General features: G+C 44.9%; 1 protein-coding gene across 1 annotated transcript; it reads right to left on the reverse strand.

Moving 5' to 3' along the window:
• On the reverse strand, positions 7,448-13,389 carry LOC8065902 (probable tRNA N6-adenosine threonylcarbamoyltransferase). Its single transcript, XM_002440707.2, has 4 exons — positions 12,720-13,389; positions 8,827-8,982; positions 8,330-8,732; positions 7,448-7,790 (listed from the first exon to the last, which is right to left on the reverse strand). The coding sequence occupies exons 1-3, from the start codon at positions 13,305-13,307 to the stop codon at positions 8,331-8,333; spliced, it is 1,146 nt and encodes a 381-aa protein (XP_002440752.1). The 5' UTR covers positions 13,308-13,389; the 3' UTR covers positions 7,448-7,790; position 8,330.

Genomic DNA, 18,411 nt, shown 5'->3' on the forward strand with positions numbered 1-18,411 from the left:
CGGAGTGGCGTCATCTATGAGCATTGCCTCGGTGGGTTGCTTGTCGACCAGGGGGGAGCTTACGCTCGGCTCATGGATGTCCTGGACGAAAATACCCCGCGGGATTTGGGCCCGAGACGAGCCTAACTTTGACAACGCATCTGCTGCTTGGTTCTTATCCCGGACCACGTGGATGTACTCTATGCCATAGAAGTTAGTTTCCCATTTGCGAATTTCTTTGCAGTAGAGATCCATCTTCTCGTGGGTTGCGTCCCACTCCTTGTTGAGCTGGTTGATGACCAAAGCGGAGTCGCCGTAGACATAGAGGCGCTTAACCCCCAGCTCGACGGCTAGTCGTACGCCATGTAAGCAAGCTTCGTATTCGGCGACATTGTTTGACGCCGGAAAAAGGATCTGAAGGACGTAGCGGAGTTTGTCCTTGTTTGGTGATACGAACAATACCCCAGCGCCTGCACCGTTGATGTTCAAGGACCCATCAAAGAACATTGACCAGTGGTCTGAGACATCTGGAACAGAAGGCTCGTTGAGATCCGTCCATTCGGCAATGAAATCGACCAGTGCTTGAGACTTGACAGTGGTGCGACTCTGGAACTCTAGGGAAAATGGACATAATTCCATTGCCCATTTCACGATTCTGCCATTGGCGTCTTTATTGCGCAGGATGTCCCCGAGAGGAAAGCTGGTTGTCACCAGGACTCGATGGCCGTCGAAGTAGTGCTTCAGCTTTCTTGACGTTATCAGGATGGCGTATATAAGCTTCTGTATTTGTGGGTACCTGGCCTTGGATTCGTTTAAAACTTCACTTATGAAATAAACGGGTCTCTGGATCTTGAAGACGTGACCCGGTTCATCTCGCTCGACCACTATTGCCGTGGAAACAACCCTGTCGGTTGCAGCAATGTAAAGGAGCAGGTCTTCATTGGGCTGAGGCGCTGTGAGGACAGGCGGTGAAGTGAGGAAGGTCTTAAGCTGAGTGAACGCAGCGTCGGCGTCTTCTGTCCAGGAGAATTTTTCTGACGCTTTCAATAGTTTGAAAAAAGGGAGGCCTTTTTCTCCCAGCCTTGAGATGAAACGACTGAGGGCAGCCATGCATCCGGTTAGCTTCTGAATATCCTTGACGTTCTTCGGTGGTCGCATGTCGAGTACGGCTTTGACTTTTGAAGGGTTTGGTCGTATGCCGTCGCAACTGACGACGTTGCCGAGCAGTAGACCGGAAGGAACGCCGAAAATGCATTTCTTGGGGTTGAGCTTCCACTTGTACCTATTGAGTGCCTTGAAGGTTCGGTCTAAGTTGTCGATTAGGGTGCTCGCATCCCTTGTTTTTACGACCACGTCGTCCACATAGGCCTCGACGAGGTCATCGCGAATCTCGTCGTGGAGGCATTGCTGGATGGCCCTTTGATAAGTGGCCCCGGCGTTTTTTAGTCCGAAAGACATGGTAGTGTAACAGTATGCGCCGAAGGGTGTGATGAAGGATGTTTTGATCTGATCTTCTTCTTTTAACGAGATCTGGTGATAACCAGAGTAGCAATCTAGAAAGGAGAGGAGTTCGCATCCGGCCGTTGAGTCGACCACCTCGTCGATGCGAGGGAGACCAAAAGGATCTTTAGGACAGTGTTTGTTGAGATCGGTGTAATCAACGCACATTCTCCATTCATTATTCTTTTTGCGTACAAGAACCGGATTGGCGAGCCAATCGGGATGATACACCTCTTTTATGAATCCGGCTGCTAGAAGCCGTGTTATTTCTGTCCTAATAGCCTCCTTTTTGTCACGAGCGAACCGTCGCAGTTTTTGCTTGATTGGTCTTGCGGTCTTCGAGACGTTTAAGGAGTGCTCGATCAGGTTTCGTGGGACGCCGGGCATGTCTGCGGGTTTCCATGTGAAAACGCTCACGTTGTCCCTTAGAAACCTCACGAGCGCGTCTTCCTATTTTGGATCCAGGTTAGCCCCGATGAGGGCTGTCTTCTCGGGGTTGCCTTCGACCAGCTGCACTTCTTTGTACTCCTTGGATTTCGAATTCTTTCTGGCTGTCTCCTGCTCAGGTAATCGGAGCTGGTCGGGGGGCAGCTGTGCGGCTTGGTTTGCTGTTTCCGCCATGCGGATTGAGAGGTCAATTGCCTCGGTGATCTTGAAACTTTCTTCTTCGCAGGTGTACGCAGTGTAGACGTTGCCTCTGACGGTCAGGACACCCTTCTCCGTGGGCATCTTAAGCACTAGGTATGAGTAGTGCGGGACTGCCATGAACTTTGTCAGCGATGGGCGGCCCAGTATGGCGTGGTAGGTCCCGTCGAAGTCCGCGACTACGAAGTTGATGAACTCCGTCCGGAAGTGATCGGGTGTGCCGAATTGGACAGGCAATGTTATCTGTTCGAGGGGCACCGAACTCTGACCTGGCAGAACCCCCCAGAATTGGGCGTCGTAAGGTTTTAGTTGCGCCGGTGATATCTTGAGGGCGGGCAGGCTGTTGCGGAAGAGGATGTCAATGGAGCTTCCCCCGTCCACGAGCACGCGCTCAAACCTGATGCTATTGATGCAGGGATCAAGAATTAGTGGGAAACGACCCGGCTCTGGGATAGCGGCCCACTGGTCCTTCCTGCTGAACGCGATCTCCCTGTGGGACCAGGCGGGAAATTTCGGATCTGCGATCAGCCCGTCCGTGCTGTCTATGTTGAGGCAGGCTCTCTTCAACAGCTTTCTTTCTCGCTTGGACTCAGTGGAGACCTTGCCCCCGAAAATGGAGTGGACCACGTCGGTGGGGCTGACGTATTGGTGTCGGGGGTCCCTGTCTTGGTCCTCATCCTCATCTTCGTGGTCGTGCCCGTCGCGTTTGTTACTTTTCTTGGCGGTGTCTTCTTGGGCGGCCCGCCGTGTATAGATATTTTTGAGGACGCGGCACTCTTCCATGGTATGGTTAGACTTCGGGTGTAGCTGGCACGGTCCCTTCAACGTTTTGTTGTAGTCGTCTTGGTAGTCCCGTCGTCCATTGGGACGTTTGACCGTGTTTACTTCGTGGTCGTATTCGCGAGGGCGCTTTCCTCTGAAGTCGTCGCGGCTGTCGCGCCGCCGATCCCAACCCTCTCGGTGATCGCGGTTGTCGGAGCGGCGGTGATTTCTGTTGTCGTAGCGGCCACGACTGTCATCTCGCCGGGAGGGCTGGTCGGTGCCTCTCGCATCGTCTCGGATTAGTTTTTCTGCGTCATCAGCATCGGCATAATTTTTAGCCGTGGCGAGGAGCTCCGCTACCGTTGATGGACGCTTACGCAACAGCTTGTTCCTCAGCGCTTCATGGAAACGTAAGCCCTTGATAAAGGCTGATATAGCCTCGTCATGAGAAATCTTCGGGATTTTGAGACGCATATCCGAGAATCGTCGGATGTAATCGCGCAGAGGTTCATTCTTCCTGTCTCTTATCCTTTCAAGGTCATACTTGTTTCCGGGCTGCTCGCATGTGGCGATGAAGTTGTCAATGAAAGCCTGTCGTAGCTCTTCCCAAGAGTCGAAGGAGTCCTCGGGCAAGCCGAGAAGCCACTGATGACCAGCCTGGTCGAGGACTACGGGGAAGTAGTTAGCCATGACGTGCTCATCTCCTGCCGCTGATCGGACGGCGATTTCGTAGAGGGTGATCCAGTTCTCTGGATTTTCCTTGCCGTCGTATTTTTTAAGTTTTTCGAGCTTGAAATTGCGGGGCCACACGACCTGGCGGAGGTGTGAGGAGAACTGCCTTAGGCCCGGAGGACCATGGGTCGCATCGTACTCGATGCGGCGCAGGTTTTCGTGGACTGCTCTCTCTGCGGCGCGCCTGTTGATGCGGTCCCGGGCATCTTTGGTAGGGATGTTATGGCGGAGATCCCTGTGTTGATCTTCTTCTTCCTGGCCGCGTACGCGGTTCTGCTGGCGGCGGCCATCGGCGTCTCGACCACCATCGTCGCGCCGTGAGTCCCCTCGACGGTTGTCGGGGGAGCGGCTGCGGCGACGCCTGCTGGGCGAGGCCCGGCTACGATGAGTCTGGTCGGAGGCGGCTTCCGTATAAGAGACGTCCTGGACTCTCTTGAGCAGAGTCGCTGTCTGTCCCATCGCGGCGATCAGGTGTGCTCGGATACTGGTTCGGACTCCCTGGCATTCGGGTGTGTCAGGAAGCCGATCCAGGTTGGCCATGGCGACAGCCACGTTGGCGCTTGGCGTTTTGTAGACCGGCTGGTCCCCGACCATGTCGAAGGCATCGTTGAGGTTACCTGGTGGCGTCTGTTGTTGCTCGTCCGCACGCCGTTGGGCGCGATCGGCGTTACGCTGTTCGCGGAGTTGCCTCTGGTCGTCTGTTTCTCTGTCAACAACCGGTTCGTCGGCGCTGACATTGAATACAATATCCCCTCGCCGGGGGGGGAATATCGGGAACCGGTCGAAACCCGGAGGGTGTGAAGGGAAATCCAGGTCGTAGTCCTCGTCTTCGGTGTTCACAACCTCGGTGGGGACGGAGCCGGTGCTTGAGTTGGTGCTGGACACCTGGCCGTCCCGTAGCTCTCGGATGGTCACCATGTTGACGTGGTGACGATTGTTCCTTGTCGGCGACCAGCCCGCTTTGCTGAAAACGGATTGGACATGCTGTGAGTAAACAGAGGCCGAGTTGTTCAGGCCGCAAGGATAGTCTTCCTTTTTGAGCTCGACGGATCGTCCTGCGGGGGTTGAGGTTATCGTCAGGGACGTTCCCAGCCGTTCGTGTGTGGCGACACGAGTTGGCCGGCGGAATCTCGAAAAATCCGCTCGAGCGGCTTGGTCAGGCTGGCGCAGAACTCCATCTATTAGTTGGGAGACTTCGAGTAGCTTGGAGTCAGCGCGATCGAGCGCTTGGAGGAGGTCCGAGCAGTCGATCTCCTTTCCCTTGTAGAGCGGGAACGGTGGTCGGGAGCTTGGTGCCGTCATGCGTGTGGTCGGAGACGGCGTGATCTCAGATTGGATCTGGATCTCTTTCGGAACCGTGGTCGCGAAACCGCCGCTACACGTCGTCCACGTGATCTGGCCGACGGTGAACGTGAGGCCTTCGGGCACGGTCGCGGAAGCTGGGATCGTGACCATCTTGTTCGCCAGAAAAGTTGCACGCACACCCCCTACCTGGCGCGCCACTGTCGACGAAAGCTAGTCGGCAGTATACCTTGGGGTATACCCACGGTAGTAGTTTATCGGTAGACGGTGCGCAAACTACGAACTCGATGGTGACGCAAGACACGGACAAGCTTTTTATCCAGGTTCGGCCGCCGAGTTGGCGTAATACCTACGTCCTGCGTCTGGTTGTATTGATTTGTGCTGAGAGAATATGATGTGATGTCCTAGGGGGGTCCCTTGCCCCTCCTTATATAGTCTGGAGGGCAGGGTTACAGATCTGGAAACTAATCCTAGTCGGTTACAATTGCCATGGATAATTCGATATCAATTCCTATTCTAACCGACTAGAATTCTGCTTGATCTCCACATCTTGTTTCCTTGCGCGAAACTCGGGCTGTCGGATCAAGCCTTGAACTCGTCCCGTAATGGGTCAAGCTTCCTCGCTGAAGTCTAGCCGTAAGGGTATAGGGGTTTATACCCCCACAGTTGTACATATATATACATGTGAAAGGACATTTTCGAAGAGGTGCCTTCTAAAAGAACGGTTGATCACTAATAAAGTGAACCGTAACACGAACGTCCAACGTTCATTTTCCATAGCTTTTCTCTTTTGCGTTTTTCTTTTATCCCGAGAGTTTTCCTGTTTTTCATGTACGGAATGTTTCCTGTTTTCTTTTGCCTATCCATCAGACTTGCCTATCCATCAGACCGCAGGTACCATCCGATGTCGAGTGTTGGTTCTTTTTTTTTGTCTTGTTTTTCTATAAATTAAATCTCTACTCTTTATCTATCTATATCTATATCTATAGTATTACTTATAATAATATTAAAAATAGAGGGTTTTCCTCATATCTATCTATACCTATAATATATTCTATAATATTACTTATAATAATTATTAAAAATTAAAGGGCTTTTTCTATTCCACATTTTTTCTTTCCAAACCATCCTCATATTGTCATGTCTTTTTACTTCTAAAATTCCTTCACACTCTCCATGTATGACCTTGACCTATGTTTATACGAATTATAACAATTACTTGCATCTAGCTATTATGCAGAAGTTCGTCTCCAAGATGTGACAAGTGGTAGAGTCTGATTCCCCAATACATATCGAAACAAATGACGTGAGCCATAACTCGTGTTTCAAGTGGTCATAGGACAAGGTATACATTCATTGCCACACACGGACACGTTACTGTTTATTCATGTCTGATTCGTTTTCATCCTAAAAGGTGTGCCACGGAAATTCATTTCTTCGCAAGAGGGAACATACAAATACACCCCCTGGTCATAAATGCTTTAATACTTGAAATGAATTCATCCACACTTTATAAACTTCTCATCGTCAAGCATATGTATAGAATTATCTCGGTAAGTATTTGTGTATCTGATACGGAGTATTTACTATGCATTATAAAAAGAGACAATTGGCTACCGGACATGCAAAGTGGCGCGCATTTGCTGGAAGACACTTTTTCATGTAACACTCACCACCAAAACAGTTGCCATTTGTAAACCATAAGGCCAATGGCTATGAAATTTTAACAGCAACAAGATATGATAGTTATCTACAAATCATCTAACACTCACTTCCATAGAAAATCTCGTTAAGGACATGAAATCATGTCCACCAGCAACCTTAACAGCCATGATTTGCTGGTGGACATGATTTCATGTCCTTAACGAGATTTTCTATAGAAGTGAGTATTAGATGATTTGTAGATAACTATCGTATCTTGTTGCTGTTAAAATTTCATAGCCGTTGGCCTTATGGTTTACAAATGGCAATTGTTTTGGTGGTGGGTGTTACATGAAAAAGTGTTTTCCAGCAATGGTCACCACTTTGCATGTCCGGTAGCCAATTTTTCCTTATAAAAACTACTATATTTTAGTGAGAAAAATAATTAAAGATAATAAAACTCAAATAGCATGAGTACTAATGATGGAAGACTTCAAACCTTATGCGTAGCCAACAGCCCAACACAGACTACGAGCAAGATCCACTTTCCTTTCCAAATCAGATTTCCATCTCCTGTCAGACTGTCACAAAATTCACGGCCCGTTACCAGACGCATGTGTCCAGCATAAATGACACCCGATCCATAGACAACTTGCCAACACACCTATGAGCAAGACCCACTATCCTTGCTAAATTGCTAAATCAGATTTGCATCAAAAGGCACATCCAGTATTCGTGATCTGTGTAGCGTCATGGAAGGTAAAAAGGCCACAGCTCAACACAACCAAATCATTATCCACATGCTAAGGACATTAGCTTCTGTGTAACGTAATCTATACACGTTTGCCGGGCTTTTTTTGATAGACCAACATTACCAAGAATCAAATGTCTGTCCAAACGGGGCTGCTTTAGAACGGAAACAAATTACCATCATAAGAGTAACTTAAGAGTTTAACCTAGCTTTGTGGAAATGCGTCTATTAGTTTACAACTATCAGAAGTTCACTCGATGAAGAAAAGTAACTAGCTAGAATGTTAGGGTGACTGATACATGTCAACTATCGTCAGGTATGTCAGGCATACAGCATATTCATTTTACCTGCTGCAGTTCATACAGCAGCACAACAGTTCCGAGCCACCTGCCATGTGCCTGGAGGAGGCTTCTCCCAATCAGCAAGCAAAGGTTCATGCAGGGGTGATTCTAGACTTTCCCGTACAAGCGTTTACTGCCTGTGACAGAAAAGCAACAACCACCGTTAGCTCATCGGATTGTGATTGATCAGAAGTAAAACACATGAGGATATGCAGTGAAGCATAAAAAATATGTAATGGTTCCTTCTGTTTCGTATTGTCCAAAAAAGATGCATACTTCTGCAATTTAACAGCATGGTTTGTGCACTAGATGGAACTTATGCCACTAGAATACTTAATTTGTAGAGCATATTCATCATGTAGAAAAATCAAATGCATGGGAAGTGGGATCACACCCACCACCATATCATCCACAATTCCACATGAATTGTCAAGTACTCCATCCATTCTAATCTATAAGACGTTTTGGCTTTTCTAGATATTTTGCTTTAACTATGTATCTAGACACAGTGTATATCTAAGTGCATAGCAAAAACTATGTATCTAGAAAAATCAAAACGTCTTATAACTTTGAATGGAGGGAGTAATTAGTAGGGATTGTCTCCAGCAATCCAAATTGCATTAGCTATCATGAAAAAACATGAGCAGCAAGACATCATTGTAAAGGCCAATTGTACCTCAGGAATCTACAACGATTGGTGTTGGCATGGAGGCTTCATCTTTAGATACTTCAGCCATTGCATCTGAATGGATGTTATTTAGCACTGGCATCTCCTTCTCTCTCCAAATCGCATGAACTTCATCAGTTCGGAATCTTTGCGTAAATGTCGACTCCTCCAGGGGAGTGGTCGCACCATGTGCATACGCCAGTAAACCAGTGTATGCAATCATTGCCCCATTGTCTATACAATAGCGGTCATCAGTTGCAAAGAGTCTACCCCCTCTTTCTGAGCACATAATCCTCATCATCTCCTGTAAACGTTCATTGCAACCGACGCCACCAACAATAAGAACGTCCTTTGAATCACAGTGCGCCATGGCACGTTCAGTAATTTCAACAAGCATGGCAAAGACGGTTTCCTGGGCAAATTACAACTTTCATCAGTGTCGCTGCCAACAAAGCATAACCAATTATTATCCACAAGGGAAAAAAAGTGTAAGAGCATGCAAGTACCTGCAATGAGTAGCATAGGTCCGCAGGTGTGCACTCATTATTTTTAAGCTTTTCAATCGCCGTAGCTTCAATAAAGCTCAATATGCCGCTGAATGACACATCCATACCCTTCACAGCATAAGGGAGATCAATGAATTTTTCTCCCTTCTTTGCAAGCTGGACAAGGAAAATAAATACAGTACATTAAGAAACCAAACTCAAGGATGTGAAAGAATGTGCCATGTTGTACAAAGACATAAATCTGTTCAAAGAGAAAATGTCCTCAAAACAAAAAAGACCAAAAAAATGCTAATGGTGACAGGTAATACAATAATTAAGGTAGATGGTAGATAACAATATCACATGGAACTACTTCAGAAGTACTCTCTTGAAAAATTCACACAGACAGAACCCATATTGTTGCCAATGTTAATAAAAAAGCATTAAGAATTATACCATGATTTACCACTTCTGAATAAATCATGTTTGCTAAACAAGTTAAAATGCTAATCAAGGTGAGAGCTTTCCAGTTTCCACAACTTAAAGCTAACATAACTGAAATATTCGTGAGTAGGCAACAACAGAGAACGAGCAGAAGAGGCAGAAAAAAAAGGGTAAGATATGTAACTTGACCAAGACAACTTGATGGCAGGAATCCGCAATATTGCCTGTGGTAAACATGGAATAAAATAAGATAGCACTGAAGAACTTCAAAGCTATGTGGCATGGGCCTCTTATAATTATGATTTGAGCATAGCTAAAACTTAAAGATAATCAGTTTTCTAATAGGAAACTACCTGGGCCGCAAGGCGCTGGGCACTAATCAGCCACCACAAGTTAGCGATAAGTGGTGATCCTAATAGGATGGTGACCAAAAAACTCCTAGCTTTGGAACTTGTCCAGCAAGGAAGCAGTCCAAGTAAGGTGGGTAGGGCAGTAGGCAGACAACGCAGTTCTATACTTCTAGTTAGGGCAATCAGGCACCAACAGTAGTCGAAACTCAAAATTTTATGACAAAAAAGAAAATGCTTAAACATTGAGTAAGATGAATCCTTAATGTTACGGATAATAGAACAATAGAAACCATGATTTTGATTTAGTTGCCATATGAAAGAAAGTAATAAGTATACAGTAAATATCCTCTAAGATCAAGTAAGAATTGAACTGCCCTGAAAGATAACTGAATTAGCAGCGGCTTTCATGAAGGAGACAGTAATAATTTGGCCAAATTTGATCAGCACAAATAGCATAATGCATTAATGAGCTTATGTAAAAAACCATCCTGTCAAAACTAAATGTCGTTTAGAAGAGATGCAATGCTACATGGTCACAGAGACACTATCTTAACCACTAATTGCTAAAGTGTCGTTTAGAACAGATGCAATGCTGCATGGTCATAGAGACACTATCTTAACCACTAATTGCTAAATATATGAAGCTTATGATATTTTGGAACTCCTTTTAAAGACAAATCTAGGGGTACCTATTTTCAAAAGTCTAATAAAAAATATTTGAAAAATATATTGAATTATTGATGATCAAAGTTTGAATGTGATAACTGTAGACAACCCATAAATGACACTTATTTTGACCAATGGGATATAATTGCAATAAATAATAAAAATTATGACTGGGATAAAGCAAAATCCCTTCCTGTGTCTCACTGGTTGTGGTGATTTCGCGAAAAAATAACACCATATAAAATAATATTACTTATATAATCACTACTCAAATCACAGCCCATTTACACTTTACCATGATTTCAGCCAATCCTACAAACCAACGTATACCTAACTACCATTCTAAGACACACCTGTCCATAAGAGCAGGGCCCATCATGCCACCTGTAGACAAAAATCGACCTCCAAAGCATAGCTAACCCAATGATCACATGCAGCGGAGGGATAATCTGAATGTACAGAGCCTTGCAAAATTCAAATGCAAAATTGCAATGCAAAACTATTATGCACTGATGTTAGTGATGTATCCGATGACATGGCAATCAGCAATCGAGAAGCAGAGAGTAGCGTAGCTTCTAATAAATTTAGAGAGATACATTAAGCAGATATTGTCCTTTACTATGAAGACCCTTATGGCTTATGCTTATAGTATGCATAAAGCTCCGACCTGTTTAGCCTATCTCAACCTTCAACTAGCCTCTAAGTTGAAGTTGAATCTTAACATAGGCCAAACAAACAGGGACTTCCTAGTATTATCCTATGTAAGCTCAAGCCCTCTTCCAGTGATAAAATGGGAAGGATTCTAGGGCTTAAAAGCCTATTATCCAACCATCTACATAAACACTCAAATAAATTAGCACATACAGTCAACCAAACACCATATCAAGGCATGCAGCCCTATGTCACACTTCCGATCTAGGGGGCGACTTCCCCTTGATTAGAGGGTAGAATGGAGGAAATTGAGGGAGATTAGGGTGAAGGGCGGCTGCCCTAGGGCTGGCCGCGCCTAATGGAGGGGAAAGAGTGGCAGTGTTGCCGATCTGGCACGCAGAAGTCGACATGTACAGAATTTTTAGGGGAATTTGGGGGCAGGCCTTTAGTTGGGGAGGTAAAAATTTTTTGGGTACTGTAGCACTTCCGTTTTTATTTGGCAATTATTATCCAACCATGGGACTAACTAGGCTCAAAAGATCCGTCTCGCAAATTACAGGTAAACTGTGTAATTAGTTATATTTTTTTATCTATATTTAATGTTCTATACATGTGTCATAAGATTTGGTGTGACGGAGAATCTTGAAAAGTTTTTGGGTTTTGGGGTGAACTAAACAAGGCCTGAGGAGAGAAAAGAGATTAAAAAGAAAGAATTTCTTTAGAATGTGAACGAGGGGACGGCGACAGCAGGGTGCTGTGGTCGGCCCAGCGCGTGGTGGGTGGGGGCGTGCGCTGGGGCAAAGAGGAGAGGAGAGGCAGCGGCGGCGGGAGACAAAGGGTTTTACCCCCAAACTATTCTTGATTAATTCCGAAGGATACATCTCCCCTTATATTTATAGGGAGGACTTGACTCGACTTGACTCACGAGCAAACATAGCTTCTGAACTCCCTAAACCTAGGTGGCCTTTGTAGCGTGGTACAGAGGGCGCTACAGTACCCGCGCTACAGTACCCACATCTACTGTTCACGCTGGTCCAATTGTCCCGTCTTGGGTCCAACACATCCGTAGCCCGTTACAACTGGATTGGACCGCCTACTTCAGACAGTTAGCTAAAATTAGTGTCAATCTATTAGAAGAAAGATTTGAGAAACAACAGAACATATATAGGATGAAGCTCATTATGATCCCATAGAGGTTAAAGTGCTTAAGCAACCAAACAACCCAATGGATCCACTCGACCTGGACATGATCATACAATAAATGCAAGAAATAAGATGGCAAAATAGGACTAAGATAGTGTTTGGCTACCTACATGCGTTAGTTTAAGAGAAAATGAGGAAACACAAGTGATCACATAGACTGAATAAATCCATGGTGAACAGTGTACAATTCAATACAGAAATGTAACCATGCGATCCCTATGTTTCAACAAAACATACAAAAGTAATCTGGCCCACAGGTACAACACCTGATTATTTGACAGAGGCAACAAACTAGCCACTAAATGCACAGCCAGCATAAAATAGTGGCTAGGATCAGTAAAAAGCTCAAGAGGCACCAAAGCTCCACTGATAGCTCCAAGACTCATAAACACCCTTTCATGCTAAAAGCCTGAGGGTGCACTATAACTTTTACCAAACTATTCTTTACATGTATGTGATGCAATGGCTCATGGTGACAAGGCTTTGTGCAAGAAAAACACTCACACAAACCGGCGTCTATGTGCATGTACAGCTAGAACTAAAACAACATTAAGCCACAGATACTGGAGAATCAAATTGGCATTTGATGGAACAGTTTACCTGCTCGATGTTATACCCGGGGCTAGGGTCATTGGAGAGCTCAAGGACCCTGGCAAACCGATCAAGGCAGTTCCCGACGGCAATATCAATCGTTTCCCCGAAGATCCTGTACCTCCCCTCGCTGTAGGCGATAACCTGCGTGTTTCCGCCGGAGACGTAGAGCACGACGGGGTCCACGGCCCCAGTGACCGCGCGGCCCATCTCGATGTGCGCAACGCAGTGGTTGACCGCCACGAGCGGCTTCCTCCAGAGCAGGGAGAGCGCGCGGGCGGCCGCGGCGGCGACCTGGAGAGGCCCGCCCATGCCGGGGCCCTTAGTGTAGCAGACGCACGCGAGGTCAGCGGGGGCCACACCGGCCTCGGCGAGCGCGGCGCGGAGGAGAGGCAGGAGGTGCGCGAGGTGGTGCTGCGCCGTCTCCCGGGGAAGGAAGCCGTGGCCCGGCGGGGTCACGTAGGTGTGCCGCGGGTTGGAGAGGATGTCCCCCGACAGGGAGACCACGCCGATGCCGATCTTGTTCGCCGAGGACTCCAGCCCTAGCGCCAGCGGGCCCGCGGGACGGCGGTTCGCCGGAGACGGCGACGAGGACATGGCGGCGGCGCGAGGGTTTTGGGGGGTTTGTGGAAGACGAATGGGGGAGAAACGGGCTCGCGTCGACTGCGAAACGTGAAAGCCTAGGAGAAACCGGGCCAATTTCGGCCTATTGAACTTGCTGTGAGGGCCCATGTAGCAGAAATCCAATTCTTTTTATTTCAAAAAGAATAGACCAACGAATTTGTCCATTCCTTCTAGCTAATAACTAAATATAACTTATTTTTTCAGTTTGCATTCCTTCATCAGGTGGATGAATCCATGTTCTTTTTTGTGATTCCACTGAGAAGGTAGTTTGCTACTCCCTCCGTTCCAAATTATAAGTCATTCCAAATTTGACCAAAAATATAGAGAGAAATATAAAGATTATGTCATAAAATAGAAACACTATAAAAATATAATTAACAAATAATCTAATGATACTTGGTTGATACCAAAAATATTATTATTTTGCTATATAAATTTGGTCAAACTTGAAAAACTTTGACTCTCCAAGATTTTTAGAATGACTTATAATTATAATTTGGGACGGAGGGAGTAATATTTTTTTGTAAGTCCACGCATGCATTAATTGCTACAGTTTTATTCCCATCATGTTAGTATTTCATTGAAATGTTTATGCCCTGTTTGGATGAGGGCACTCACAATGCAAGACTTTATCCCAGAGTCCAAAACACTTAATTACATATTATTTATGGTATTTTGCTGATGTGGCAGCATATTTATTGAAGAAAGAGGTAGAAAAATAAGACTCCAAGTCTTATTTAGACTCCAAGTCCACATTGTTTGAGGTAATAAATAACTTTAGACTCTATGATAGAGTCTGCATTGTGAGTGCCCTGAGAAGCATTTTTGGAGTGATTGAGAAATAACCCTCTATTAAGTTACATGACGTTCCATTGTTTGCATGAGATTGGAGATGGTTATTTCTCTATAATTTTTCACGAGTCTCATGATATACCAGAAAACGATGAAAACGCTGTGATTGTGCAAAGGCAGGTTATTGAAAGGTTGCTCGGGACCGAATATGTTGCTGATTATGCTCCTTCCCTAAAAAATAGCTTTGTATGGTTTATTGCTGATTATTATGGCTTATCCATTAATTTCTGAGGACAAGCATACAATGCCTTCACAAATATGAGCGAACAGTTTTGCTTTTGCCTCCACAAATATAAAGAGGACACTTTGATGGGCTGAAGTCATTGGTTTTGAGTGAAACCCCAAATTCTTTGTATATCCATCGCTCAGTATTCCAGTCAGAGGTTGTTTAATTTCCACTACAAAGAGCATTAGTTTTATGTTGCTTAAAAAAATAGCATTAGTTTTATTAGTGATTATTTTCCTATCGTTTCAGTTGGATTGTAAATACTGTGGGTGCTTCTTGTAGAAACAAAGATGCTCTGCTCCTGGAGTACTATATGTTTGTTACCTCCTATGTCATTACGTCAAATGATCACATGTTTCATTCTATGACTACTCTTTATAATTTGGTAGTAGTCTGAAAAATCTCACCTGTCCGTCCTGTTAATAGTTTTTTTTTTTGCCACTCAAAGTAGAAAGAAATGATGGAAGGTTCTTTGAGGCTGGATTCTGGAAACTTGCACGAGTTGACCTTGGTCTGATCTGCTTTCCCATCTTTATTGACTTTGAATGTTGAGCACCATCAGGTCTGGTGCCCGCAGTTTGCAGGAAATACTGAATATATGATGGTGTGACCCTAATACCCTACTATGATGGCTTCAGATAGGGATCATGCATGATTGCCCAGGCGAGGGTAGGAGGCAATTCAAATGAGGTTTTGGTGGAGATTCTTCTGGTTTTGATCCACATAGGGGCTCGTTCGTTTAACATGGAATGGTTTCTCTGGAATTATTCCAGCTGGAATGACAGGCTTATTTATACTAATGTGGATCAGCTGGAATAGTTCCCAGCCCTCAAAACCGGTCAAACGAACGAGGCCTAGAGTGGCAAAACTAAACGGCCTGCAAATATATATAAATTGCCAGCACATCCACACACACAGGGGGAAACGTTAGCTGAATTTGCAGCTGAGGATTCTGATGTCATGCTCCTATTGACGATCATAGGGTCAATTTCAATTTCCCTTGAGGAATCTTTTCTTTACAAAATGGTCAAATTGCAAGTTTCCAGCATCTTGATTCTGGAACATGTGCCGGACGAACTGGATTCCTGGCCGGCCATGCAGGCCCAGCCCACGGATAACGTCTAGATTAATAATACAACACAACTGTGTGACAAGCGAAAACAATGCCATGCTCGTGTGTTTCTTGCCCGTGTTGCAACGACGTTTCTGAACTCTGACCGCGTTGATGTCATGTGGCATGCGTATAAGGTGTCAAAAAAAACAGAATGTAGCATACGTACGACTACTCTAGCTAGATATCCTGACGGATCCGGCTGATAACCTTGTTCACTTTGCAAAATTTTTGGTTTTTGGACACTGTAGCACTTTCATTTTTATTTGACAAATATTATCCAATCATGGACTAACTAAGTTCAAAAAATTCATCTCGCAATTTACAGATAAACTATGCAATTAGTTTTTATTTTTATCTATATTTAATGCATCGCTTCCCTCGGCTGAGGCAGGGGCGGATCTAGCGGTGAGGAGGGGCCCCTACGGTCGCGATCCCATGGAGCCTCCCTACCACTTCAAGAAATTTTGCCATGACTTTTTTGGACTATAAACAATATGCGAGACGCAATGGAAGTACTGGGATAGCTAACATACTTTCTTAATGACATGGTATTGTTAGAATTTAGAGTAACAATTGGTTAAAGATTAAAATAATTATACAAATAGAAAATTCACAAAGATTAAACAATTACTGAAATCACCGATTAAACAATTACTGAATCACTGATTAAACAATTACTCAATTGACATTTTGCAGATTACTACCAAATTGGATCATTTGACGTAATCACATAGGCGGTAACAAGAACTCCTAGAGCTGTGCATCTTTGTTCTTGTTACCGCCTATGTGATTACGTCAAATGATCCAATTTGGTAGTAGTCTGCAAAATGTCACCCCCTGTCCTGTTAATACCTTTTTCTGTCACTCAAAGTGGAAAGAAATGATGGAAGGTTCTTTGAGGCTGGGAACGAAGTTGCACGACTTGACCTTGGCCTAATCTGCTTTCCCATCTTTATTGACTTGAACCTTGAACACCATCAGGTCGATCTTCTGCCCGCGTTTTGCAGGAAACTAATACTGAATACGATGGTGGGACAAATCGACTGCAGTTTGGTTCATGTTTCTTAATCACCCTACGATACTACGATGGCTTCAGATAGGAATCATGCATGATTGGCTAGGCGGGAGTAGAAGGCAATTCAAATGAGGCTTTGTGTCGAGATTCATCTGGTTTTGGCCCACATAGTGTGGCAAAATTAAACGGCCTGCAAATGCAAATATATACGAATTGCCTTAATTTGCAGCTGAGGATTCTGATGATGTCATGCTCGAATGCTCCTGATGACGATCATAGGGTACTTCCATATAAATATATACAATATCAATGGCCGTGTGCAATTTCAGTTTCCCTTGAGGAATCTTTTATTTGCAAGAAGGTCAGCTGCAAGTTTTTATTCCAACATCTGGATTCTGGAACATGTACCGGACGAACTGGATTCCCTGAAGGCCCAGCCCACAGATACTGAACGTCTAGATTTGTGACAGCAGAAACCAATGTCAATGTGTGTTATGCATGCTCGTGTTTCTTGCCGGGGTTGCAACGGCGACGTTTCTGAACTCTGACCGCGGTGATGCCATGTGACTGATGACAGGAAACAACGAGGCACGCGGTTCATACCTGGCTTTTGTTTGAGGAAGCAACCTGGAAGCTCGGTGGTGCCTTGCAGAAGACAGAGCGCGAAGGCAGCTGTGGTCTTCATGGAATGGACGGTTGGTTGGTCCCCGGGTCAAGAAAGAAACTGCGGCTCCGGTTGGTGGGAAGCGCCGCCGGCGTTTCTCGGCAGCGGCAGCGGAGCAGAGTCCCATGGGTTTAGAAGTCTCGTCTCTTGTTTTTTTCCAGGGGTGTGATGAGATCGATCTCGCTTTTTGTTTGGGTCAAAGTATCACCAGAATTTTCTGATACATGGCTACGCTTATCGCCGGACATCTGGGGATACAAAGTAAAGCCTGGGTAGCGTGGGTGGCTCTTGACATTGTGGCTCCAGTGAAAAGATGATGTGGTTTACTACTTTTGCGCTCTTCTCTCTTTTTTCCTCTCTCTCGGTGATATGGACTGAATGTTCACCATCCCCTATATTAAAGTATGGCTTTTTATGGCTCTACTAAATGAATTTTTTAGCTCCTTGCTATAGTGCTCGAATTTTATTAAAGCTATGTTTGGCATGACTTCAACTCCGGTTATTTGCTACAACGTGCAGTGCAGAGCACAGGCCGTGAAGTCATAAAGCTACCAGAGCCAATGAAAAGAAATATAATAAATATAAGATATATATAAAAAAATGGCTGTTTACTATGATCAAAAGAGCATCCTAAGCTAAAACTTCACCAAACAAGGCCTAAATGAACTGCAAACGGATAAAAACGACTGGGGATATTGATATGTTTGCTGAAAAGTTTATTAATCATGCCTCCTAGTGAAATGAAAGTGATACATTCCATTAATTAAAGCTAATAATGTCATGTTGAGTCGCATTGCAGCTAGGCCATCAAAGCATCACTTTCTTCTTCTTATTTGGAAAAGAAAAAGAAAAAAAAGGGGCGTGCTACAATTGTCCCTTCCCATGGACCTTGTTGTCAGCTGCTGACATGCCCTAGCGACGGAAAACAAATTTGCAAGCTATCCTACGGCTCGTCGAGGCCGTGTTTGGTTGCTCTTGTTTTTTTAATTTTCATCATATTAAAATGTTTAGACACATACATAAAGAATTAAATATAAATTATTTATAAAATTTAAAACATAGCTAATACAAATCTTTTGAGTTTAATTAATTTATGGTTAGATATTAATTATCAAATAAAATAAAAATATTATAGTACCAATTAAACTATAACACTTGTGAACCAAGGCATCCTCAATTGCGTGGTGCTGGGGCACGGCGAGAGTA

Source organism: Sorghum bicolor, chromosome 9 (genome assembly GCF_000003195.3).
Source record: "Sorghum bicolor cultivar BTx623 chromosome 9, Sorghum_bicolor_NCBIv3, whole genome shotgun sequence".
Lineage (NCBI taxonomy): Eukaryota > Viridiplantae > Streptophyta > Magnoliopsida > Poales > Poaceae > Sorghum > Sorghum bicolor.

Excerpts from the sequence above, each read along its gene's own strand:
- LOC8065902 (XM_002440707.2), bottom strand. The coding sequence starts at position 13,307 with ATGTCCTCGTCGCCGTCTCCGGCGAACCGCCGTCCCGCGGGCCCGCTG. Across the intron at positions 8,983-12,719 it reads CCGGGTATAACATCGAGCAG|CTTGCAAAGAAGGGAGAAAA; the intron begins GTAAACTGTTCC and ends TTCCTTGTCCAG. Across the intron at positions 8,733-8,826 it reads ACCTATGCTACTCATTGCAG|GAAACCGTCTTTGCCATGCT; the intron begins GTACTTGCATGC and ends TAATTTGCCCAG.